The 22,777-nt window shown below is 39.2% G+C and overlaps 1 protein-coding gene across 2 annotated transcripts in view; it reads left to right on the forward strand.

Annotated features, from left to right (window-relative positions):
• Positions 1-6,866: 6,866 nt before the first annotated feature.
• The window catches only part of LOC131990630 (glutamate receptor ionotropic, kainate 2-like), a 110,519-nt gene continuing 94,608 nt past the window's right edge, over positions 6,867-22,777 (forward strand). The window contains exon 1 of one of the 2 annotated variants that reach the window (XM_059355708.1): positions 6,867-7,361. In XM_059355708.1, coding sequence (XP_059211691.1) covers positions 7,238-7,361 — 124 coding nt within the window. In that variant the 5' untranslated portion in view covers positions 6,867-7,237. The remainder of the gene's footprint in view (positions 7,362-22,777) is intronic. The other variant, XM_059355709.1, reaches the window with a different exon arrangement.

The raw sequence follows: 22,777 nt of genomic DNA on the forward strand, positions 1-22,777 counted from the left end.
TTACCTGCAAGAGATGGTGGTCAGCATGCTCCCCTTTTGGAGAAGCAGTCTCTGTTAAACTTTATGTTGGGGAAAATGAAGCCTTGATCTATGCTCTAGTCAAAGCTGCCAGACAAAAAAGGACATTTTACTTTGCCGAAGACAGGAGTTGGTGGTCTACCAACAGCAGCAGTAGACCAGGAACTTCTGTTCTGCAAAATAAAATTAATTTTTTTGTCAATGGAGTCTGATGGCATAGTCAGAGCACAGAGCAGCTTCAGTTCCCCCCGCACAAACACAAACACAAACACGGCTGTCTGATGGCAAGGTAAAGCAGTGAAAACAGCTAATATTGTTTTTTCGGTTGGTCTTTTTTAGGTGTCTAAAATATGTTTTTGTTGCAGTCCCCGTCCTAAGCAGTAAATTGCTTTGCTTCTGTGCCAGTACTCCCACCTTCTTCTCCAAACAGGAGGCCTGCACTGCAAAAAAGGTGTTTAGTCTAAAAACCAGATAAAAACACTAAATCTGAGGGAAATGATCTTGCTGCATGGACAGATAATTTCACTTTACAAGATTTCTTAAATTAAGGTTGTTAAATCTAGAAATAAGCATGTTGTACGCCTAAAATAAGAAATTAACTCTTAAAACAAGATAAATTAAAGCTGCAAGCCCGAGCAGAGTGACCTGATGATTATTTGTTTCTTACCAAGATAAAAAAAAAGTTCTTGTGTCTTTTTTTGGTGATTTTACGTCTTTTTCTTTTTGTGTGTGTGTGTTTTTTGTGTCTTTTTTATGTCTTTTTTGGCCATTTTATGTCTTTTGTTTCTTTTTTGGTTATTTTACGTCTTTCTGCGGTCTTTTGTTGTGTCTTTTTTGGTCTTTTTGTGTCTTTTTGTGGTCATTTTGTCTCTTTGTACATCTTTTGGTCACAAAATGACCAAAAAAGACAAAAAATGTACAAGACAGATAAATTAAAGCTGCAAGCAGTGATGAACTGGCCCGAGCAGAGTGACCTGATGATTATTTGTTTCTTACCAAGATAAAAAAAAAACTTTAGATTTAGAAGTGTTAGATAATTTAGCTTCTTTTAAGAGTTATTTTTCTTATTTTAAGCGTTTAACATGCTTATTTCTAGATTTAACAATCATATTTTTTTTATTTCAGATTATATTTTATTGGTATTCATTGGTCACAATCTTAATTCAAGAAATCTTATCAAGTGAAATTATCTGTCCATGCAGCAAGATCATTTCCCTCAGATTTACTGTTTTTATCTTGTTTTTAGACTAAACACCTTTTTTACCTCACACATCCAAACTATCCCTTTAACTTATGCAGTTCTGCAGCATGCTGATTTTGTCACTACAGTAAAGATAAAGTAGCATGCTACAGTGAAATCATAAAAACTGGTAGAATGAATCTCCCATATCACTTTCCCCTCATGCTACTGACCACATTTCCATTTCTTGAAAGTATTACCACAGTAGACAGAAGTTACAGATGGCTGTCACAACAGTGTGCAGCTCTAGAAGTAAGTCTGCCTGGCTGCAAGTGCTGGAGGGGGGGATTTGTGGGCATCCGTCAGCACTAACTGGAAGTGACAGTGTGCAGAGAGGTCCTAATTACTGTCTCACTTGACTAATTGTCGTCTCTGAAGAATGTATTCCCACTGAGGTCTCCGGGATCTCATTGACAGCACTTCTGAAGACATATAGGCCGCCACTGACTTCGGAAGGCTGTTATGTTCAAAGCAATTTGCTAAGCCACAAGTAAGAAATGTAAATATATTGAACTCAAAGCTGCCATGATTACAGACTCAAGTGAGTCATGCATGGCATGGTGCATTTGCAGGAACGAACGCTGGAGCTGGAGTGTTTCTGTAAGAGTGAGTGCAGAAGGAGTGCACTGCAAAAAAGGTGTTTAGTCTAAAAACAGGAACAAACAGTAAATCTGAGGGAAATGATCTTGCTGCATGGACAGATAATTTCACTTGACAAGATTTGTTAAATTAAGATTGTTAAATTTAGAAATAAGCATGTTGTACACTTAAAATAAGAAATTAACTCTTAAAACAAGATACATTAAAGCTGCAAGCAGCACACTGCAAAAAAAGAAAAGTTGGGTGAACTCAAAATTTCAAGGCAACAAACTTCGATAAAATTTTAAGTTGGACAATGAAACTAAATATTTTAAGTTTTGTTTTTGAGTTTGCTCAACTCTGAATTCAGATTTTTGTCAACTCAACTGTAAGTTGTACTACATTGTAATAACTTTTAATCCTTACTTCTGCTAACTTCTGCAATGTGCTGAATTGGCACGATTGTAACGCCGCTATGAAATGTCAGCTAATGTTGCGACCACAATTTTGAGTTAGCATTGATACGCTAATGGCTACTCTTGTAGTTGTAACAAGCAGCGCCGCTAGCATCAGTTAGCCGCTAGCTTTTGCTAATGACCGAATTTCACAGCTTTCCCGCATTTCACAACAAAGAAATAAGAGTTATCAGAACTATTGTCCCTTGTTGTGAACCCCAACTTAAAGATATAAGTAACAACAACTCACAAACTTGTTTTTGAGCAGACAACTGGCTTCCTTTGTTGTGCTAACTTACATTATTGCCCTAAATGTCAGAAATTTATATTTGCAAGTTCTACCAACTTAAATCAGTGTTTTAGGCCAAAAAATACAAGTTGGCTTTTTTGCAGTGTAGAGTGCACTGACAATTATTTGTTTCTTACCAAGATAAAAAGAACTTTAGATTTAGAAGTGTTAGATAATTTATCTTAATTTAAGAGTTAATTTCTTATTTTAATTGTTCAACATGCTTATTTCTAGATTTAATAATCTTAATTTAAGAAATCTTGTCAAGTGAAATGATCTGTCCATGCAGCAAGATCATTTCCCTCAGATTTAGTGTTTTTATCTTGTTTTTAGACTAAACACCTTTTTTGCAGTGTGAGTTTGTGTGTTTTTGTTGGGCCCCTCTTTAACTTGCCAAAATGTTAAGACATCCTTAGCTACAGTTATCCCGACATAATGGGCTGATGAAGTGAGACCATTGTTGGCTTTCTGGAGCCAACCATGTTAGAATAAACTTGTAGCATTCAGAATAATGCAGTAGAGATGAGCCTTTAGTACAGGGCGATTGAATTGAATGAATGTCTTCTCTTTCAGGGTCTTACCATTCAAAGTGCATCAGCTTCTCGTTTCCATGGTTTCCCTCTCTGTGCCAATGCTATCTTTCCACCAGTCTGCCTGAGCGAGTGAGTGAACGAGGGCGGGGGAGAGAGAGAGAGAGAGAGAAACTGAGGGAGAGAGAGAATGACAGAAGGCTTTTAGCAGTGGTTATCTCTCCTTTGCATAAAGTCCCCTTTGCATTACCCAGTGCATGAATGGCGTCTGAATAAACACACAAGCCAGCTCATGTGGAAGCCTCCCTGGGTTACAAGTGAGTGGGTGTGTATAAAGTAATCTAATTTGTGGTCTCCTTCAAAAACGACACGGTTTGATCACAGATGAAAAAAAAGGCAACATCTCCCACATGGTATTTTCCTATTAGTCACAACGAGCTAAAGGAGCACGAGTCATTTTAACATCATAATGAGGCAATTCACCATTCCCATCACCTCCTCGTCCCTAACTGGTTTACACACGCAGTTATGTTATGCTGACTGGCTTACTGGGAAGTGAAAAGTGCGTCAAACTGCAGTACAAACAAAAACGTAACTCAGGAGATTTAAAGCGGGAGCGTAACTGATTCTTTTGTCCTTAAATGCCCTGCGCTGAGGCACAGACAGACAATACTATTTAGATTTATATTAGAAAATTAAGTCAGAATCGTTTGTGGCAGCCTTAATTCTATTTTGCAAATTAAATTTTGGGTGCATTGAGTTAAGGGGCACCCGAGGGCTTTTTCTTGCTGCAGTGCTTTAGTATTTAGCCAGAGGGCGCTGTGACTTAAAGAGGAAACCAACATGCCTGTCAGTTGATGTCTTCTCCCAGAGCTCAATAAGCATTCCTTTCATGCTGTGTGAAGCTCTGCTGACTTATACGGGAACCCTGAATTTCTCCATAATTATGCTAATGGTCCAGATGGTGGCATGATGAGTGCCATTCTCTTTGATATTCTCACACTGCAGATAGCTGGTGTGCAGGCCCACGCAAACTGACACACGTTCAAAGTCAGCGTTCACACCACCTACTTGATCCCATGTAATTACTTTGTGTTTCCTTTAGCTGATACTAGCGCCCTCTTCACTATTAAATGCATTTGCTTTTATTTGTGAATGGGGATTTGACAGATCTGGTAATGTATTATGGAGTAGCACTCCAATAAAAGAGAGCGCGTCCGTATGCTTATCCACACATTTACTTTTAATTTCACTATTCCGCCATCTAATAAAGACACAACACACTGGAAGTTAAAGGGAACGCTTGGATTTATTGAGGCAGAGCTGAATGAGGTACTTATACATTGTATTAGCTACAGTGGATGGCGGTCGGCGTGGCCCTAGTTTGAAGAAACAGGCAGGACTACAGGCAAGTGAAGTGCTGTGGATGAGCACAACTGTAAAACCTATTTTAGCCGAGATAAAAAGCCTCACCTTGCCATGAACCAGTCCTGTTTTTAGTTTACTCGAGTGGAAGTGAAGCCACGTTTTTCTCCAGACTACATTGAAAAATCCAGTCATTTTACCTCACAGAACACAGGAGTTGCTGCCTTGATCGTTTAGTTATTCGTGCTGCTTTGTGATTCGTGAAAAGTCACAAAACAATACAAGCAAACTAAACAATCAAGGCAGCGACTCCTGTGTTCTGTGAGGTTAAATTACAGTTTCTTTCAGTGCAGTCTGGTGTCTTTGTTGAGAGCATGAAACGGCTTCCTTTCCCCCTGTGTAAACTCTAATGCGGCTGTCTGATGGCAAGATAAAGCACTGCAAATTAAATCAAGTCTTCACTTTAAATGATGTTGACTTTTTTGTTTTTTTAGGTGGCTGCAATATGTTTATCTGTCCCCAGCAATACAACGCTGAGCTCCTTCCTGCTTCTCCCAACCGGGGGCGTGTCCACTGCCATCTACTGAAGGTAATACACTGACTGTGGACAAGTACCTCATACAGCCCCACTTTAAAGCCTCCAAATCATCCCTTTTAACTGCAATCTAACACTTCAAGAATATCTTAGTGACATCACAAGAGATAAATACACAATCGAGCATGCCCAGGTCAGTCTAAAGATATATTTAAATGCACCGTAAGGCCGTGCAGGAATATTGTAGTGACTTCATTTTGGAGTAGCTCTACACCACACACACTCAGACACACACAGGCCAGCCATTCACACTTGAGTCACACAATGACTGTGTTCATCCAGGCTTTGGACTCTGGTGGCGCCGATCAAAGACCTCCTTTCACATCCCCTTTTGGGATTAAATCGTCCTCCACCCTCTTAGGGCGGTGGGGGGTGAGCACCACTGTACCTATAGCTCCAACTCCAGCTTACGCACTGGGCCATGAAGAGCTGCTCATTGGGGGTGGACGCTGATAAGGTGCATGTAGTGTTAAATCAATAGCATGTACTGTAGACTCGCAAAAGAGCTTCAGATTTCCATCTTCTCGCTGCATTACATCCTATAGGAAACAGCCTCGTATGAACTCGCTAATCAGATAGGAAGCGATAGGCCTTCTCGCAATCTCAAGAGCATGTCTTTCCCCCATGAAATTTAACCAGCAGTGGAGCCTTTGTGTGTATATGACACACACACCTTCACGTCGGAGAATGGCTCACACTCAAGAAACGGTCTGTTGCTGGAAGGCTTTCAAGTCTAAAGTGGAGTTATTTGCATAGGTTAAATATTCGCGCCTTTCAGCCGCTTCTGTCGATATTGCGGATTTGCTGTTCTGCCAATTTTAATTCCTTTCATCCCACTCCTCCCACATTTCTGGAATGATGGTGGAAATTGTTGAAAAGGTTGTTGCTTCAAAAAAAAAAGAGGTTTAGAAAAAGAGAAGTTGTGAATGACGAAGTGAGCCTACATATCCTACTCAGGTTTATGGGAGGGAGAGAAAGAAGAATGCATTGATATCCTGTAGGCATGAGATGATATCGCTAGTGTGCAGAGGTTGGCGAGGTATTGTGTGCAGCAGTGCAGTGTGTATTTCTGTACCTGTGCAGAATGCCTCTAGAATTACCTAAGGCTTTAACATTCTCCTGAGAGAGAATCGACTTAATGATTACTGTCTGAACCCTCTGAAAGATTCTTATTACTCTCAGACTCTCATTGCTTTCTGGCAGGTTTGATGGGTTGCTGTCCATGGTGCTGAATAGAGATCCCGCTCTTACAAAAAAAAAATATTTCTTATTTAAAAAACCAGGTTGCAGTGGCCCCATATCTCATAAATGAGCAATTGCATGATAACCTTCGCACCACAATCATATAGAATTATGATTTGCTTATGTGATTGGATATGCATTTGGGGCTAATTTGGATAAGAGCTCATGCTGAAGTTACTGTTGCTGTGTGAAAGATTGAATTTTCACCAACACATCTCTAAATTCATGCAGGCTTGGCGGCAAGTTATGGGGGAAACAGAGAGAGCTACAGCCTGAAATAAAGTTTCCCCTCTCCTCCCTCCCCATTATTTCTCTGTCTCACTCCCTCCATCCATCGTCCTCTCTCTACATTCCCAACCTCCCCTCCTTTTCATCGCTTTCTATCTATATATCCATCTCCCTTCTCTCCCCCTCTCCCTCTCTCGCTCTCTCTCTCTGCCTCTCTCTGGTGCGCGTTCACAACACTAACCTTGGCTCGACGTCAGAGCCTGTGCAGCAGTGCAGTATAATGGGAGCGCAAGCAACCCAGAGCGCCTCATAGGGGGCTGTATATCGCTGCTGTATCCTCTGTTCGGCGCTCTCTCGCCCCACTCCAAACCCTCTCTCCAGTATCTTACCTACAGCCCATGCTCCTCGGGCTCCCCCCTCCCCACTGGATCCGTACCCTTCGACATGGATGTCCCGCCGTCCCTCGACCCGGAGGATTGTTGTTGCTTGGCGCAGTGAAGGAGGAGAAGGAGAAGGGGAAGGAATCATGCCGGGACTGCTAATGGATTTAGGGAAAGCGCAAGTGACCATGCCGTGATCTTGCGCATCCAGGGCCGCCGTCACCCTGCCTTGCCCAACGAGCGTAGAAGAATTACGGGGGAATTGAACCCGCGCACCAGGGGGGATTAAACCACTGTGCATTTTTTTAAAAACAACATGAAGATTACCTCCCATCATCTGATGATAAGCAGTCTCGTTTTCAGGTCCAACCTCAGGCTGATCCCGCTTCTGCTGCTGTTTCTTGGTTACTCTCGCGGGATGCCACACGTTTTAAGATTCGGTAAGAATCTGTTTGTTTATAATACGATCTCATCTGTGCCGATGTGTCATCACAACGAGCTGCATATGACAGAGAAATGAATGCATTCACCGGATGCAAAAGCAGACGTATCGAGACATTTTGTCCCACTCTCGCCTTGTTGTAGTTGCACATTTGCTCTCTAAAGAATCCGATTTGTTCGCGAATACTTCACAGTTGTAACTTTGCAATCTCATAATGCCTCGTAACAGTATTTTGAAGGCTTTTATTCTTTACCGACACCCTCCATGGACCATGAACGGTGCTTTCCACGAACCTTTGGAACCAGTGTTACAGTAACTTTGAAAGAAGCCCCCACTGTAGCTAAGAGAAGGAGCACTCCTATGCAACAGTTCAGCCGCTGACAGACCTCCCCTCTTGTCTCTCCACGGCCCTTTAAACTGCTGACACCCCAACATGTCCTCTGCAGTAAATGTTTACATGTAAACATTACACCCGGCGTGCGGATCAATCACTCTGATCTGTCAGAAGGTCCAATCAATAGGCCGGGCAGTTCATCTTTAATCCAAGTGAAGAGCTATCCAACGGGAATCCCCGTGGTTTTGCATATATTTTATTATATTCTATTGGCTTGGATGGAATAGTTCCGGTTCTGAGTGGTGTTTGGCTGAGTCACGTTGCAAGCAAATATATTAAAACTAAAAAAAAAAACACTTCTTTAACTATAGATTACCACCATGTGGGGAATTCTATAAGTAATGTTGGTTATTAGTTCTTCAACAGTTGCCACCACAGTGATTCACAACTTTAAAATGGTGCTATTAACGCGTCTATTCCTCTAAATCACGGCCTCATGAGGTTTCCTGCTTAATTAGAGGCGTCTCAGGATGGCTGCCCGCTTTCTGTTAAATGTACAGAGAGCATCTTGGAGTGACAGCGGAGCCCCACCCCCCCCCCCCCCCACCCCCTGACAGCGGATGTCATCAAGTGTTGACAACACATCCTTACAATCCCCAATCCCCCCGAGGGTCCTGTTTAAGAGTCAGGCCGCGTCCGCGAGAGCCGCCGCTATGGCAACGGGATGTGCTTGTCTTCCTGCTGCATCCTCAAACCCGATGAGCGATTTCCCGTCTCACACGTTGTCTGACAGTCGCCCGGCGTCTATTCAAGCAATCCTTGGGGGACGAAAAAAAAAAAAAAAAAAAAAAAAAAACTCCCTCCCTGCATAATAGCATTTGACACGAAAGTTTCCATGCCGGCGTATAACGAGTTTATTCCCTGGAGAAACAGCGATATTTTGCTCCACCTTGGAGGGAATTTTGGTAATTGACACCGTGGTGATCTGATTATATCAAATAATATATGAGTCCTCGCAATACCCAATATGTCGCCTGTGCTGACACCCTGGATCTGCAAGGCATCTGGCATCAGCAGCACGACAGACATAACCATGCGAGATAAGAGGTGATTCATGTCAGTGAGATCTTTGCTCCGAGGTGAAGCTTATGTTTGATTTTGCCTGTTTTTCTGGTGCCAGTGATGTGGACGGAGCGGCAGTAACCTGGCCAAAAGGGCACGGAGCTGTCCGAGGTCCTGAAATGAGAGTTTAAGAGAAGACGCGTCGCTGTCCGTGGTCCTGACCGGTTCAGCACCACGGACAGCGAGCCTGGCTGCTCAGCGCGGCCTGCTGCCTGTTGCTGAAGACAAAGAAATATACTTTTTCTCTGTGAAAGCTTTAATCTTTTTTTTTTTTTTTTACAGAGCATTATCTCTGTCATTCAAGTAGCAGCCACTTCACATCTTTGTGTTGTAACATGGCTCCATTCGGTGTAGTGTAATTCATTCTCTTTAGAAAAAGATGATATCTGTCTGTGTTTTGTTGTAAAGGAGTTTCCAAAAAGAGAAAGATAGATGACGATAGACTCGTGTGTGGGTGATTTTTATCACAAAAGAAAAATGTATGTCAGTGTGTGTAAAGTGATGCGAGAGATAGAGGAAAAATACATAAATGCCTTGAGAGACAATGGTTGGTCCCTTCTTCCCCGTGCACTTCCTGTCCTGTAAGATGTGCTTGCTCAGCAGATAATCCCAGCTGCTCCTGCAGGAGGCTGGCTAAATGAGGAGGTCAGCTCCCTTGGGTGCGTCTGTTCCCGTCCTGCCCCAAGTTCCTTTCTGCCCAGACAGGCAGCTCACATTGTACAACCACTGTTCTCCTGTCAGGCTGGGACCTTTACACACACACAACACACACTGTAACACCAAAGCATCGTCAGCCCTTTTGTGTTCGCAGCAGCTTTGTGCTCACCGTGTAGAGCGACAAGTGTCACGGAAAAGACAAAAAAAAGTGTCCTGGCCACCAGCTGCAGGCAAAAATGCTGAGCTAATTTTTTACGCCGAAATGAATTATTGTGTTCAACATTCCTCATTTATAAATCTTACAGGTAATTCATTTAGTTCCATACTGAAATGGCCCCAGTGCAGCCCTTACATGGTGTAATAAGATACGCTTGAGATCAGATTCTCTTTTTATAGTAAGTTTACACTTGTCTTTTGGGAGCACTGAAACAGACTTTGTAGCTACTCGTACTGCTAAGAGTTTCCCAGAACAAAAGGCATTTTTTTTCAACTGGTCCTTTGGTTTTCTCTCCACGTCCATCTGCACAATGTGGGCTGAAAAGAGATGGGAAATGTCCACTTCAGGCATGAAATGTTACAGGTTAGTTTCATGGCAAGAAGAACAGAACTTGGTTTTGAATTTTCAAGCTGAACTGTGGTTGGATAACTTCATTTTTTGCCATCAGGTTCCACAGATGTAGGGTTGGGTGATTATTGGGTGATTACCCAAGTCCCCTATCCTGATATAGGCGATTTAATATCCCAATAATAATGTCAGGATTAGGTTTGCAAAGGGGTGGAACATTTCCAGTAAATTCCTGGTAAATTTACAGAAATTATAGCTAAGGGGAAAAAAAAAATTGACATTTCAACAGATTTATTTGTAAGTAAGTAGAACTTTATCAAGTTTTAATTATTTTATTGAACAATCAATTCTTTCATTGAACAACAAAAACATGATGAGTTGAATATTACGCACCCCTCCCCCGACCCCACCCATTCAAACATTTAGTAAAAAAAAAATCCCAAAAATGTCCTATTTACATTTTTCATGAAAAAAAAAAAATCCCATTCAACATGTACATTTTTTGTACATTCCTCCATGTGATGGAGGAATGTACAGTGCATGTAGGGGGCGTGGCCCCAGTAGGGGGCGTGGTCCCAGTAGGGGCGTGACCCAAATGGGGGGCGTGGCTTAAGTAGCCCTGCAGTAAGCTGTGTGCATAAGGTGTAATTGTAATTGAGGACTAGCAGATATTTAAGTGTTATTGATATTGCATGATCTGGTTGTTTTATACTAAAATATATTTCCCCAACTATATTTAGTTCCCTTTTAACGGCCAACCTTGAATTTTGTAAATTCCCTGTTTATTGCCTTTAATTCCCTTTAATTCCCATAAATTTTAGAGTGATACTGATTACACAGGGGGAACATGACAGGCTACCAATATGGCAGCTGTGTTGATTGTCCACCAATTTTGCACTGATGCAAAGGTACATATTTGTTTTTTTTAAACAAATAACTTTATTAAATATTTAATAATATTATAAATGATACATACAATGCATTACCCTGTCAACCAATTCCAGAAATGAGAAAATAGGGAATCAATAAAAATACGATAAATGGCTAAATAAACATTAGTGCCATGTGTTCAGTATCAGTTAGTTAATAAACAAGACAAAAATAAAATAAATATCTTTATGACCATTTACGCCATTGTTTTCTGCATTATATGTTTAAAAATGTAAAAACTATTTCATATCGAGCCATATTGGACACCATGCAGTAAATCCTGACACTGAGCTGTATGCACTGTTGCATTCTGGGTAATGGAGTTTAAAAGTTGGATAAGCTTGTGCCAGGAAGGTGGAGTCCAGTTTATGTTAGTACGTGTTTGTTTTCATCAAATTAGACAACAGGATTTTATATCTTAATGGAGGATTTAGGAAATAGGACAATATTTATCTTTATAAATATTGATAAGGCGTTATACTTAATTAAGTTAGAATTCAGCAGTGGTGGAATGTAACTAAGTACATTTACTCAAGTACTGTACTTTAGTACACATTTGAGGTAGTTGCACTTTACTTGAGTATTTCCATTTTATGTAACTTTATACTTCTACTTCACTACATTTTGAGGCCAAATATTAGACTTTTTACTCCACTACATTTAGCTGACAGCTTTAGTTACTTTTCAGGTTGAGATTTAACATGAAAAACATAATACATTTGAAGTGATTAGACTTTTTATTAAATTAAACCACATAACAATACATTTAGTGGTTAAAATGAGCCCTGGCTTGAGAAAATAAACGACTACTTAAATATTTGCATCAATAATTATAATAATCTACTATAACGAGTACTTTTATTTTTGATACTTTAAGTACATTTTGATGCTTTTGTACGTTTTGAATGCAGGACTTTTACATGCAGTGAAGTCATTTCACATTGTAGTATTAGTACTTTTACTTAAGTACTGGATCTGAATACTTCTTCCTCAACTGGAATTCAGTGAGGTGAAAATTCAAGGTTGGATTAAAGTCTATAGTGTTGAGCTTCAGCTAACTAATGCGCTCAAATAAAAGGAGCTTATTTAACATTCTTCCGTCGAACTAGCGCTATATGTTCATGATCTTATTTATCTCTCCCAATAACACATTCACAGTCACTCCAGCAATGACTCATCACAGCTGCCATTCCATCAGCATTAATTGAGTTTTACTTACAGACGGATGTGTAATTTACGGCACGCCCCGGGAAGCTGTTAAACAGAAGGAAAATCAACAATGAAACGGGGACTGTTTTAATTCCGATGACCATAGTTTGTGTGCGGCTGTGAGGTTGAGTGATAACATTATCACCGCCATCTTCAAACCACATTGGCAGACGCAGTGTGTCCCTGGGCTGTCAACTGCTGCTGAAAGCTCTGTTGACTCAGAGATGCTCATTTTGTTTGTTTATTTCCTTTCCATGTTTATATTTTTCCCAATACAGACATGCCTGGGAATATTTATAACTAAAACATTGTTTTTTTTTTGGAAATCAAATCTTTTCTTTTCCAGTCCTCTGGCAAAAGACACTATCGCCTCTGGTGAACGCTGTGTTTATCTAACTACTTCCACAATGCTGCGGCACCATGAAGGCGCTTTTATTGCATTTCTAATGTTCAACGCTCTTTTCATTCCCTTGACTGTGTTGTGGTGGCGAAATTACAAGGTTGTCAAGAACAAGCAAGGGCACAGGGAACAAATTCAAGGGGAGTTTGTTGTTAATTGACTTTATTTGCTTTTGCTTTCCGCCAGCCTGAATTATCAGCATGGAGTTTAGTTTGGGATTGCAGGAATTAAGGATAACACCCTGTGCCCTGGCCCTCTGCCAGCACGTTCGCAGCAAACACATTTAAATAGGCACAAAGCTGCTTAAAATATTCATGTGTCACTTGGCCGCGCTGTAGCTTATAGAAATATGAAACTATCTCCTCTCTACTGGCAAATGATTTCCACGGTTTAAAAATACCCACCGTGGGTTTCAAGAACAAAAAGGAGATCTGTCTTACATTAGCATGCAGCACCACACATTGGGCTTGAAGCAGGGAACTATCTAGATGGATTTCTTAAACATGTTTACATTCCTTAGACTTTGAAGGTCTTGCTGTCATGCCTCAGTTACAAAAGGCTCAATGGTGATTAATTCAGGGTACAGATTTCTTGGCATTTTGAAATGGAAAATATCTGTGAGGTATGAAATTAGTTTTCCTGTTGTGCTTAGCATTTAGTCAATTTTTGAGATTTACCAGCTGCAATGGAAAAGATTATTTGCATAAAGGAGGCTTTAGATGATTGACCTTGTTTGCAGGGTAACCAGTTCTAGCATAACTGCCTCTTCTGATATATCCTCTATTTCTAAAATACAAAAATCAAAAACATCTGAGTCCTGTATTCTTCTGGTGGCTCGTGGAAGGCTTGATTTCTGCATGGGCTTACACTTTCACAGCCTATCACTCCTTGTCATTGTCACTCAGGCATTTCCCTGCATATCAGACGGGTTAGGGGTTATATGTGCAATTGTTCTGTGGAACTGTCCCCTGGGAAAAGGCCTGTCTTGCTGCCTGCTTGTCTGGCTCAGAGCTGCCTGAAGGTCAGAGCTGCGATCGCTCACAACCAATCCTTTTCTTTTTTGTTTTTGCATGCTTTTACTCTGGCTTTAACAATGCTAAAATCTGGATTGATGCAAAAATTCAATGATTAAAAATCCAGTATCATCCATGCAAAGTGAAAATATCGATACATATCATCATCATCTTTAAGATATAAAGCTTTATTTGACATTTTTGTTATTATTATGAATTATGACCTTTATTTAACCAGGAATTTACATTGAGATCAAGGGAGACCTCGCCAAGAGGCAGCAGCAAATACAAAACAGATACAAAATTACACAGTTAAAACACAAAACAAGGATGAACAGAAAAGCAAAAATTATTACATTTACAAACAGCTTATAAAAAAAAAACCCTACATTTTATAGAATTGTCCTCAAGTATTCTCAATTTGGAATTAAAAACGCTCAATGATATTAACTCTGTTAGTTTCCAGTCATCCTGTGAAAAAAAATACCTGAATTTCCATTTGAATGATCAGGAAGAGCTCAGAAATTGAATTGTCAAACATATTTTAATAGCTTTTTGTAAAGTTTAAATTAAATAAAAAATCAGCAGCATATATTATGTTGTTGTCAAAAAAAAAAATCAATGTATCATAATGAAAGTTGTGTGATTTACACCCCGAGTTTTAACACATGCTGAGATGTCCGTTTCACAATCCCACTAAAGGACGTGAAGGATTTGAAGTCAATGAGAGGTGTAAGAAAAACAAGAGTGTTTGTTCGAGAAGGAAAAAAAAATGAGAGAGAGAGAGAGAGAGAGAGAGAGAGGACGGTAGGAAGTCTGTGAAACGTGTGAGCGAGAAGAAAAACAGTGAGTGTTGAGGCCAGCAGATACAAAGTAAAGATAGATTAGTTTGCCTCTGAGCAGTCCACTCTCAGCCCACTCTCAGTTGTGGTCTTTTATTACTGTTTTCTGATGGCTTCTGTGAAGAGAGACAGAAAGGACAGGAGAGTGTGTTGTGGAAATGTAGTGGGAGGCCAGGAGTCATGTACTGCAGCTGTGAATAAATGTCAGCAGCACTGTATTAGCAAGCCGGGACTACAGATATGCATGAAATAGCTTTTTACTGGAACATTGCTTACAAAAATACCCTCACAGGCCCCTCAGGGAGCTAAAACCAAGATGTATTGTTATTAAGATCACATGAACTTATCTATATTGTATCATTACATATTTGGCTGTCTCCACTTCTAGCAGACTGCAAAGTGGTTGGGAATCAATAAAAATCAATATGTTTGTATTGCTAAGAGGAAGAATTGGAAAAAAGGAAGAAGCTGGCACCAAAGCAGGTAACCGGTGCCAAGTCCCGGATGGCCCCCCCCTGTGTGTATCTATCACAGGTTACCATCTGTGAGAATGCAAACATGTGAAAAAAAGGAAAAGAAAGGACAAACGTGTATTATAAGAATGATGTGTGAGATACGATCAATAATGCATGTTAGCGTGAATTAATGATGTCTTTCGGGGCTACTTTAGGCTGATATGGTTTTTGATGTAGACATAATAACATTTCTAACAAAGATCTGACACGTTGCAAAATCAGTTTGACACCTTCATTTACTCTCTGTGTGATACTTGTTCTGAACTAAATAATATGATCCATCTATCTATCTATCTATCTATCTATCTATCTATCTATCTATCTATCTATCTATCTATCTATCTATCTATCTATCTATCTATCTATCTATCTATTGCTATCTATATCTCTATATCTCTATTTCTATCTATATCTCTATATCTATTTCTTTCTATATCTTTGTCTATAACTCTATTTATATATATATATATATATATATATATATATATATATATGTGTGTGTGTGTGTGTGTGTGTGTATCTCTATATCTCTATTTCTATCTATATTTCTGTATCTCTATAACTATATTTTTCTCTATATTTCTGTATCTCTATATCTCTATTTCTGTCTATATTTCAATTAATACAATCTATCTATATCTCTGTATCTCTATATCTCTATTTCTATCTATATCTCTGTATCTCTATATCTCTATTTCTATCTATATCTCTGTATCTCTATATCTCTATTTCTACCTATATCTCTGTATCTCTATATCTCTATTTCTATCTATATCTCTGTATCTCTATATCTCTATTTCTATCTATATCTCTGTATCTCTATATCTCTGTATCTCTATATCTCTATTTCTACCTATATCTCTGTATCTCTATATCTCTATTTCTATCTATATGTCTGTATCTCTATATCTCTATTTCTACCTATATCTCTGTATCTCTATATCTCTATTTCTATCTCTATAACCCAATTTTTATCTATACCTTACCTCTATGTTTATAACTATTCCTATCTACCTCTATATCTCTTTTTTTATCTATATCTCTGTATCTCTATATCTCTATTTCTACCTATATCTCTGTATCTCTATATCTCTATTGATATCTATATGTCTATCTCTATAACCCAATTTCTATCTATTCCTCTATGTTTATGACTATTTTTATCTACCTCTATATCTGTATTTCTTTCTATATCCCTATATGTCTATGGCTATAATGTATGTAATATGGCGCCATACGTGGTGTGGTGTGTGGGTGTAACATGTGAGACTTTATACGTCATTGGAGCTAGACTGTCCTAATTAACTATTAAGTGTTTGCATAATAGAGGGAAACAAACACGGCTTGTCAACGGTTTATTATAAAAGCTGGTTATAGTTTTTGATTTGGAGCCAGAGTCAATGTTTACTGTGTATGTGTTTCAATAATAAATACATGCGGGAGGTCATTTGTTGGATGTGCTTGTTTCTATAGCGCTCAGTGATAAATATGTAATTTCACGCATGCTGCAACCATTTAAAACTGTTTCTCAAAGTGTCCTTTAAACACAAGCAATTTCTGAGTGAATTCCAAGCACGCATGCATAGCAAGTCCAGATATGTGGCTGCACAGTGTAAATGAAAGCACTGACGTCCAAACTACACAGGATTCAGAAGTCAATCGATTACAGAAAGCCCTCCTGTGTTTTGCTGTGATGTGAGGCACCGATCAGGTTAGGATGTTGTGATTCACCTTCATCTCCAGCCAGCTGAATAAAGAAGTAAGAGGAGGAGGAGGGTGAGCGACTGACTGAAAGAGAGAAGGCAGAACTCGGGCTCCCGTTGATAGCACAGCCGGTTGGATGTATGAACGATTCTCTGTGTGAACCAAGGACACAGGGGGAAATGGGCTCTGTGGGAGGACGTATTGAGGCAGCCTTACCTAAAATCATGTTCTTTGAATCAGCGTGACACTCTTATTGTCCACGTTCCACCGGGGCTATGAAAAACGCCTCCCCCTGCTACGTTGAAATTCATTTTTCTGTCCTTCCTTTTCTTCCGCTTAGAGGATTTTAAGTGTTTGTGTAGCTTTCACTAAATCTGTCTTCCACGGGTTTTTCTCGTGTGTGTTTTTTTGAAGGTATTCGTGCATGAAAAGGTGAAGAGAAAAGGAGAATTATGCAGAGGAAGGAAAGCATTTGTGACTGCTCCGGCTAATGGAAACAGAGAAGAGCATTAGTGTGTTTAGTTGGAGAATTAAAACAATCTGATCTAATTATGGAAAACAAGCTGTAATGCAAAACTAACTACATCGTTTGGCTGCAGTGGCCTCCGCCGGGGTTCTATTGTCAGACGCCCACACTCAAATTGACGCACTTCCCCGTTTGTTTGATATGACCCTCCAATCCCTTATTCACACACAAACCATTACGGCAGACTGGAACAGCCTTGGATTGATTTCCCATCTTGCACAATCTGTTTTAAGATTTTTGAGGAGACATAATGAAGCCAATTGCCTCCGTTTCCCCTCGCACAGCTACCGATGAGAAGCACCCAGCCATTGCTTTTCGAACATGACAAAAGACGCTGAATTTCCTAACCAGCAGGGTGTGAATGAATGTGAGAAATTGTGAAATAAACAGCAGACTGCAGATCATAAGAATGATTAGAACAGGGCTCTTGATTCCCCGCCAATTTCACCTCTATTGTTTTTTTTCTTAACGTTCATCCTCTATAGATCATGCTCTTATTTATTGAGAAAAATGAGCAATTATTTTTGAGGAACTTTGGTAAGCCTCTGGCTATTTTCCCCTCTGAAGACAGCCGCACAGGCAGCTCTGTTGCCAGAATAAATGCTGGCATTGTGCAGGTCTGCAAACCACAGATACATTGAATCTCAACGTTTCTAAACCACAGCAAGCTGTTCTCATGAACTGTCATATTGTTTTCTGTGAAAAGCAATGCCCTGCTATCAGTTAGTGATGAAGCAACATAATGTTAAAGGACTGAGACTGGTGTTCATGTTCCCTTATCGCAAGTTATGTTCATATTCGACAATACGGGTTTTTTAACCCTTTATAGAGCACTCCTGGAAATCGAAAATGTCAACCCTGAAGTGTTATTGGAGACATCAGTTTTCCGTGAAACTGACACGGATTTCGCTACAATGCAAGTTAATGACAGTCATATCCCGTGGCTATTGGTTTGTTCCAAGTCACGTGACTTTCAAGGTCCCGGCGGTCAGAACAAAAAACATGGCGGACAGTTCTCTCATTTTTAGTGAAAAATCAATATTTTGACTTAGTTTCTGCATAAAAATGGATTTTGATCACATTTCTAGCGAGAAATATATGTTTTATTTTCTAAATATTCACTCAGTGAATGTACATAATCACTTTGTATGTTGGAATAGCCACGGGATATGACTGTCATTAACTTGCATTGTAGCGAAATCCGTGTCAGTTTCACGGAAATTTGAGTGATTCCGTGGCTATTCCACGGATTTTGAGTTAAGCGAAATCCGTGGCTATTTCACGGATTTCTGTGAGACCATGTTGCATTTTTTATAACCCTAACCCTGTTCTTTTTTGCTAACCTTAAGAAGGTAACTAAGTCCCGAATTTCCCCAAATTAACATGTTCAAAGCAGCATCCAGTCATACTTTATAGTAGGGGTTCCCAACCTGGAGTCTGCCAGAGATCACATCACTGCACGAACCTTTGTCTGCTTTGAGGTTATCAAAAATAATAAAATTTAAAAAACATCATAATAACACATGTAATGGGATATGCAAAACTCTGTATGAACCCATTTAGAGACAGTTCTCCAACATAAACAGCTGGAGAGGTCGTGTGCCAGAACAACTAATTACAACACATATGTACGTATCGCGGCTCGCGGTAAAACAGCGCGTTCTAAAAATAGCACACATGTACGGCCTGCGGTTGTAAAAAGGTTGCAGTTTCTGTGGCTTTATGTTGTAAAACCACTGACCTAGGTTTAGGACAAAAACCTCCTGATAAGGTGTTATAAAAGACAGTTTATTATGTAATAAATGTACGTTAATATCGGAAGTGAAGTAGTTACAAGGGTCACGTGACTACAATATTAATTATGTTAATGATTTTAAAATTATTCATATACCTTTAAGAAATTGGTTGAATTGGTTAAATATGTATAGCACTTTGTAAATGGTTAATAATTGGTTTATAAACCATCTATAAACATTACTTAGTTGGTTATTGTAAAGTGTTACCAAAAAAAGTTTACTTGCTAACTTCAAACTTGAAAAACTTGAGCTTCCAAACAAACAAACAAACAAGCCCTGGCAACTGTGCTGCTGCATGCCTCTTCTTCTTTTATCTTTTATCATGAGGATTAATTGGAGCAAAACTATCTTACTGTATCAAACCTTGCTAGCATGAATTACTGAGTTTAATTTGATCCAAAACGTATTTAAACACAAAAAACATTTAAATATGAAGATTACTGTGAAAACTAACCTCATAAAACATAAAACATTGAACTCCTTGACTTTATCTTTACAATATCATCTCCCGTAAATTAGTTTTACGATCAACAGGAAGTCTCTCCCGTCCTTTCAAAATAAAAAAATCGAAATGCTACTATGGGGGCTAATATCATCACACTTTCATGAAATTGGGCTATTTGAATCCACAAGAGTCTCAACTTTCCATTGATGCCCAATTTATGCAATTCCTACACTATTTAGCAACCCAAGTATGCAGATATATTCAAATTCAATAGGCGAAAATAACCAAATAATAACTATACTTCATAAAAAAACTGCATGATTTCTGTACAAAACTGCATAAAGTGGACATAGCTGCATAGAGGAGACTTGTAGGTCTCCATAAAAACCCATTTTCATTCAGATATCTTGAGGCCAGAGGTCAAGGGACCCCTTGGCAATGGCAATGGCAGTTATTTTTTAATTTACATGTTTGGTGCCAATGGATTTAGTTTCACATGATACCAATATATTCATACTAGCTCTAAAAGGCACCCACTACTGCGTTTCAAAGACATTCTGCTGAAAAAAAAATTTCAAACTTGAAAAACTTTAGCTTCCAAACAAACAAACAAGCCCTTGCAACTGTGCTGCTGCATGCCTCTTCCATTTCTTTCTCTCTCTGCTACTGTGTGTTTGTGGAGCAAACAAGAGAAATTGACACACCTCTGCAGCCAAGTGGAGCATATTGACTTGTACCTGTAGCTCCGATTATCAGCTAGCTTGTGTACAGCAGTGGCTGATGGGAGGCTGATGAACCCAAACCAGGAGCTGACATTCTGCTGCCCTGTGGCTGAAGGAGAGGAGGGGGAGGATGCAGGTGTCCGTTCAGGTCTAATGGGCCATCCATTCACTCGTTTAATTGAGTGTCTTTTATCTGCCTCCAGTGACCTCTTTTATTCTCCATTTCTCTCTCTTCGTTTCCTTCGCTCATCTATTTTTTTCCCCTATGCCCGACCCCTCCTCCTCGTGTCTGTCTCAAAACTCTTTCTCAGTCGTCTGACAGCACGCTGTGTCCTACAGCTCTCTCTGACTTTAGACGTCACCTGTTGTTTTCTAAACACATCTGACAGCCTGTAAGCATCAAATCAATGTAAAGAAGCCACACGCGCAAAAATATGTCCAATTTTCGTGCCTTTTTTTCCCATTTTTGTCTCCCTTTGTCCTCCGCCGTCCTTCCTCCGTGTCGTCTTTGTCTCCCTTCGGCTCGCAGCTTGTCTCCTGGTCCTTCCCCTCCACTTTGTTCTCCCTCGCTATCATCCAGCCCTGCTTCCCCTCTTCCCCTGGTCTCAGTGTCCTTGCACACAAAAGGCGCGAATCCTCATATGACATACACATTCCAAACCTCTATTTCTTATTGTACCTTTTGAATTTCAAAGCAAAAGAATACCTTTTCAGTCCCAGGTTTCCATTGAACTAACCCCAATCCTGGAAGAGAACACAGTGCTGTAGCTTTTTATCACTGTGACATACTTTATATACACAATACTCATTTGTCTCGAGGCTTAAAACCAGCTCTTATATTATCTCCTCTGCAGTCTCCATTTCCTTTCAAGGCAGAAATAGCTTTGATGAGACAATATAGATACCATATGGATTTACTGTAATGAAAGAACTCCAGTTTTAATGCATTGCAAGCCACAAGCAATAGCTCTCTTGATTGTAATTAAATGTGTCAGTATAAGAACAGTATTGCCTGATCTACTGTATATATTTATATTTTAGTCAGTACATTTTTGTCATATTAAAGCCAGGGTTTAGCAGCTTCTGTTTCATCACCTATCTGAAAATAATAACCACCTTCTGTGCAAAGTTTCAAAGATTAAGTATTAGTATAATCAGATTACTGAAATCCAGTAAAACGTCTTTTTTTTTTCCCCTCCTCTCCTTCTACCCGCCCTGCAAAAAAAATCAGCTGTGAGCATTAAAGAGCCGGCTCCTGAATTAATTCTTGACCTTTGGCTCTGACTGAGATAACATCTGCCCTTCTACAAGAAAGAAAGTCTAATTTTACAGCCATTTTGTTCAAAATTACAATGGATGGAGTGTTATACAGGGCCATTTTGATGAGCGGGAGAACAGTGAGAATTAGAATGAGAGCGGCCGAGGGAGTGCGGAAGACGATAGAGTCTTGTCTAATTTGCTGTGACCTAATTGCAACATTATAAATTAAACTTCTTTTTAGCTCTAGTCCAAGGTCGGCCGTGTATGATATATGTTAAATGCATGGTAGATATGTTGTAATGTAACTTTATCCTCCCTATCACACTGGATAGAAGCGCTGCAGTGGCTGTAGGCCATTTAAAATAAGCTTGAAAGGCGTTTTTAGGGGTACTTAGTGGTTGTAAAGTGTCGTTAAGGCTGAGATTATCCTAGAGGTCATTTTATAGAGTGAGGAAAAGTTTTAAAAAATGCTTTCACTGCAAAGAAATGCTACTATGGGGACTCACATCATCACACTTTACACTGTAAAAAAAAATCTGTTTAATTTACGGTAAAATACCGGCAGCTATGGTTGCCAGAACATCACTGTAAAAAATACAGTGAGCGTATGTAAATGTAAATATCAGCAAAAACTGTAATTTATACTGAATAATACCATTATTTTTAGGATAATTGTGTCATCGTGGTATTTCTCCATTAACTTTACATGAAAAATTTATATTTTTACAGCAAAACTGTGTGTTTTCTACAGTTTGTGGCGGTAGAATTTAAAGTTTTTTTACTATTCTTTGATTGACAGTAATTAAAAGTATCTGCTATAGTGATGTACAATGTTTAATTTTACGAACTATTTCATATATAACAAATTGACAGTGTTTTACTGTTATTTCTACAAACATTTTTTACAGTGTAATAAAAATGGACTCATTGCATCCACAAGAGTCTCATCTTTCCATTGATGCCCAATTTATGCAATTCCTACACTCTATCCCCAGTATTTGGGATGGGAATAATTAATTGATGATTGATTAATGGTTGTTAAGAATTTGGTCAATCACGTGGAATTTTTAATCGATCTGTGTATTTTTTAATTTTATCTCTTCATTAGTTTTAGTTTTAATTTCGTTGTGATTTTATGTTTTCAAATTCAGTTAGTTTTAATTCGTTTTTAAAGTGATTTTTATAGTTTTAATTGTTTTTCATTTTTTAGGAAAATGCTTAGTTTTATTTCAGTTTTTATTAGTTTTAGGTTTTTTTTAATGGGGTATTTGTTGGGTGCCAGATTCAATAAAGTCATCATAAATGTTTCCTTTATTTCCTTTGTCTGATCCATCTCAGCCCCAATAAGTTTATTAAGTCATAAAACCAGATAGA

The sequence above is a fragment of the Centropristis striata genome, chromosome 18 (assembly GCF_030273125.1).
Source record: "Centropristis striata isolate RG_2023a ecotype Rhode Island chromosome 18, C.striata_1.0, whole genome shotgun sequence".
Classification (NCBI taxonomy): Eukaryota; Metazoa; Chordata; class Actinopteri; order Perciformes; family Serranidae; genus Centropristis; species Centropristis striata.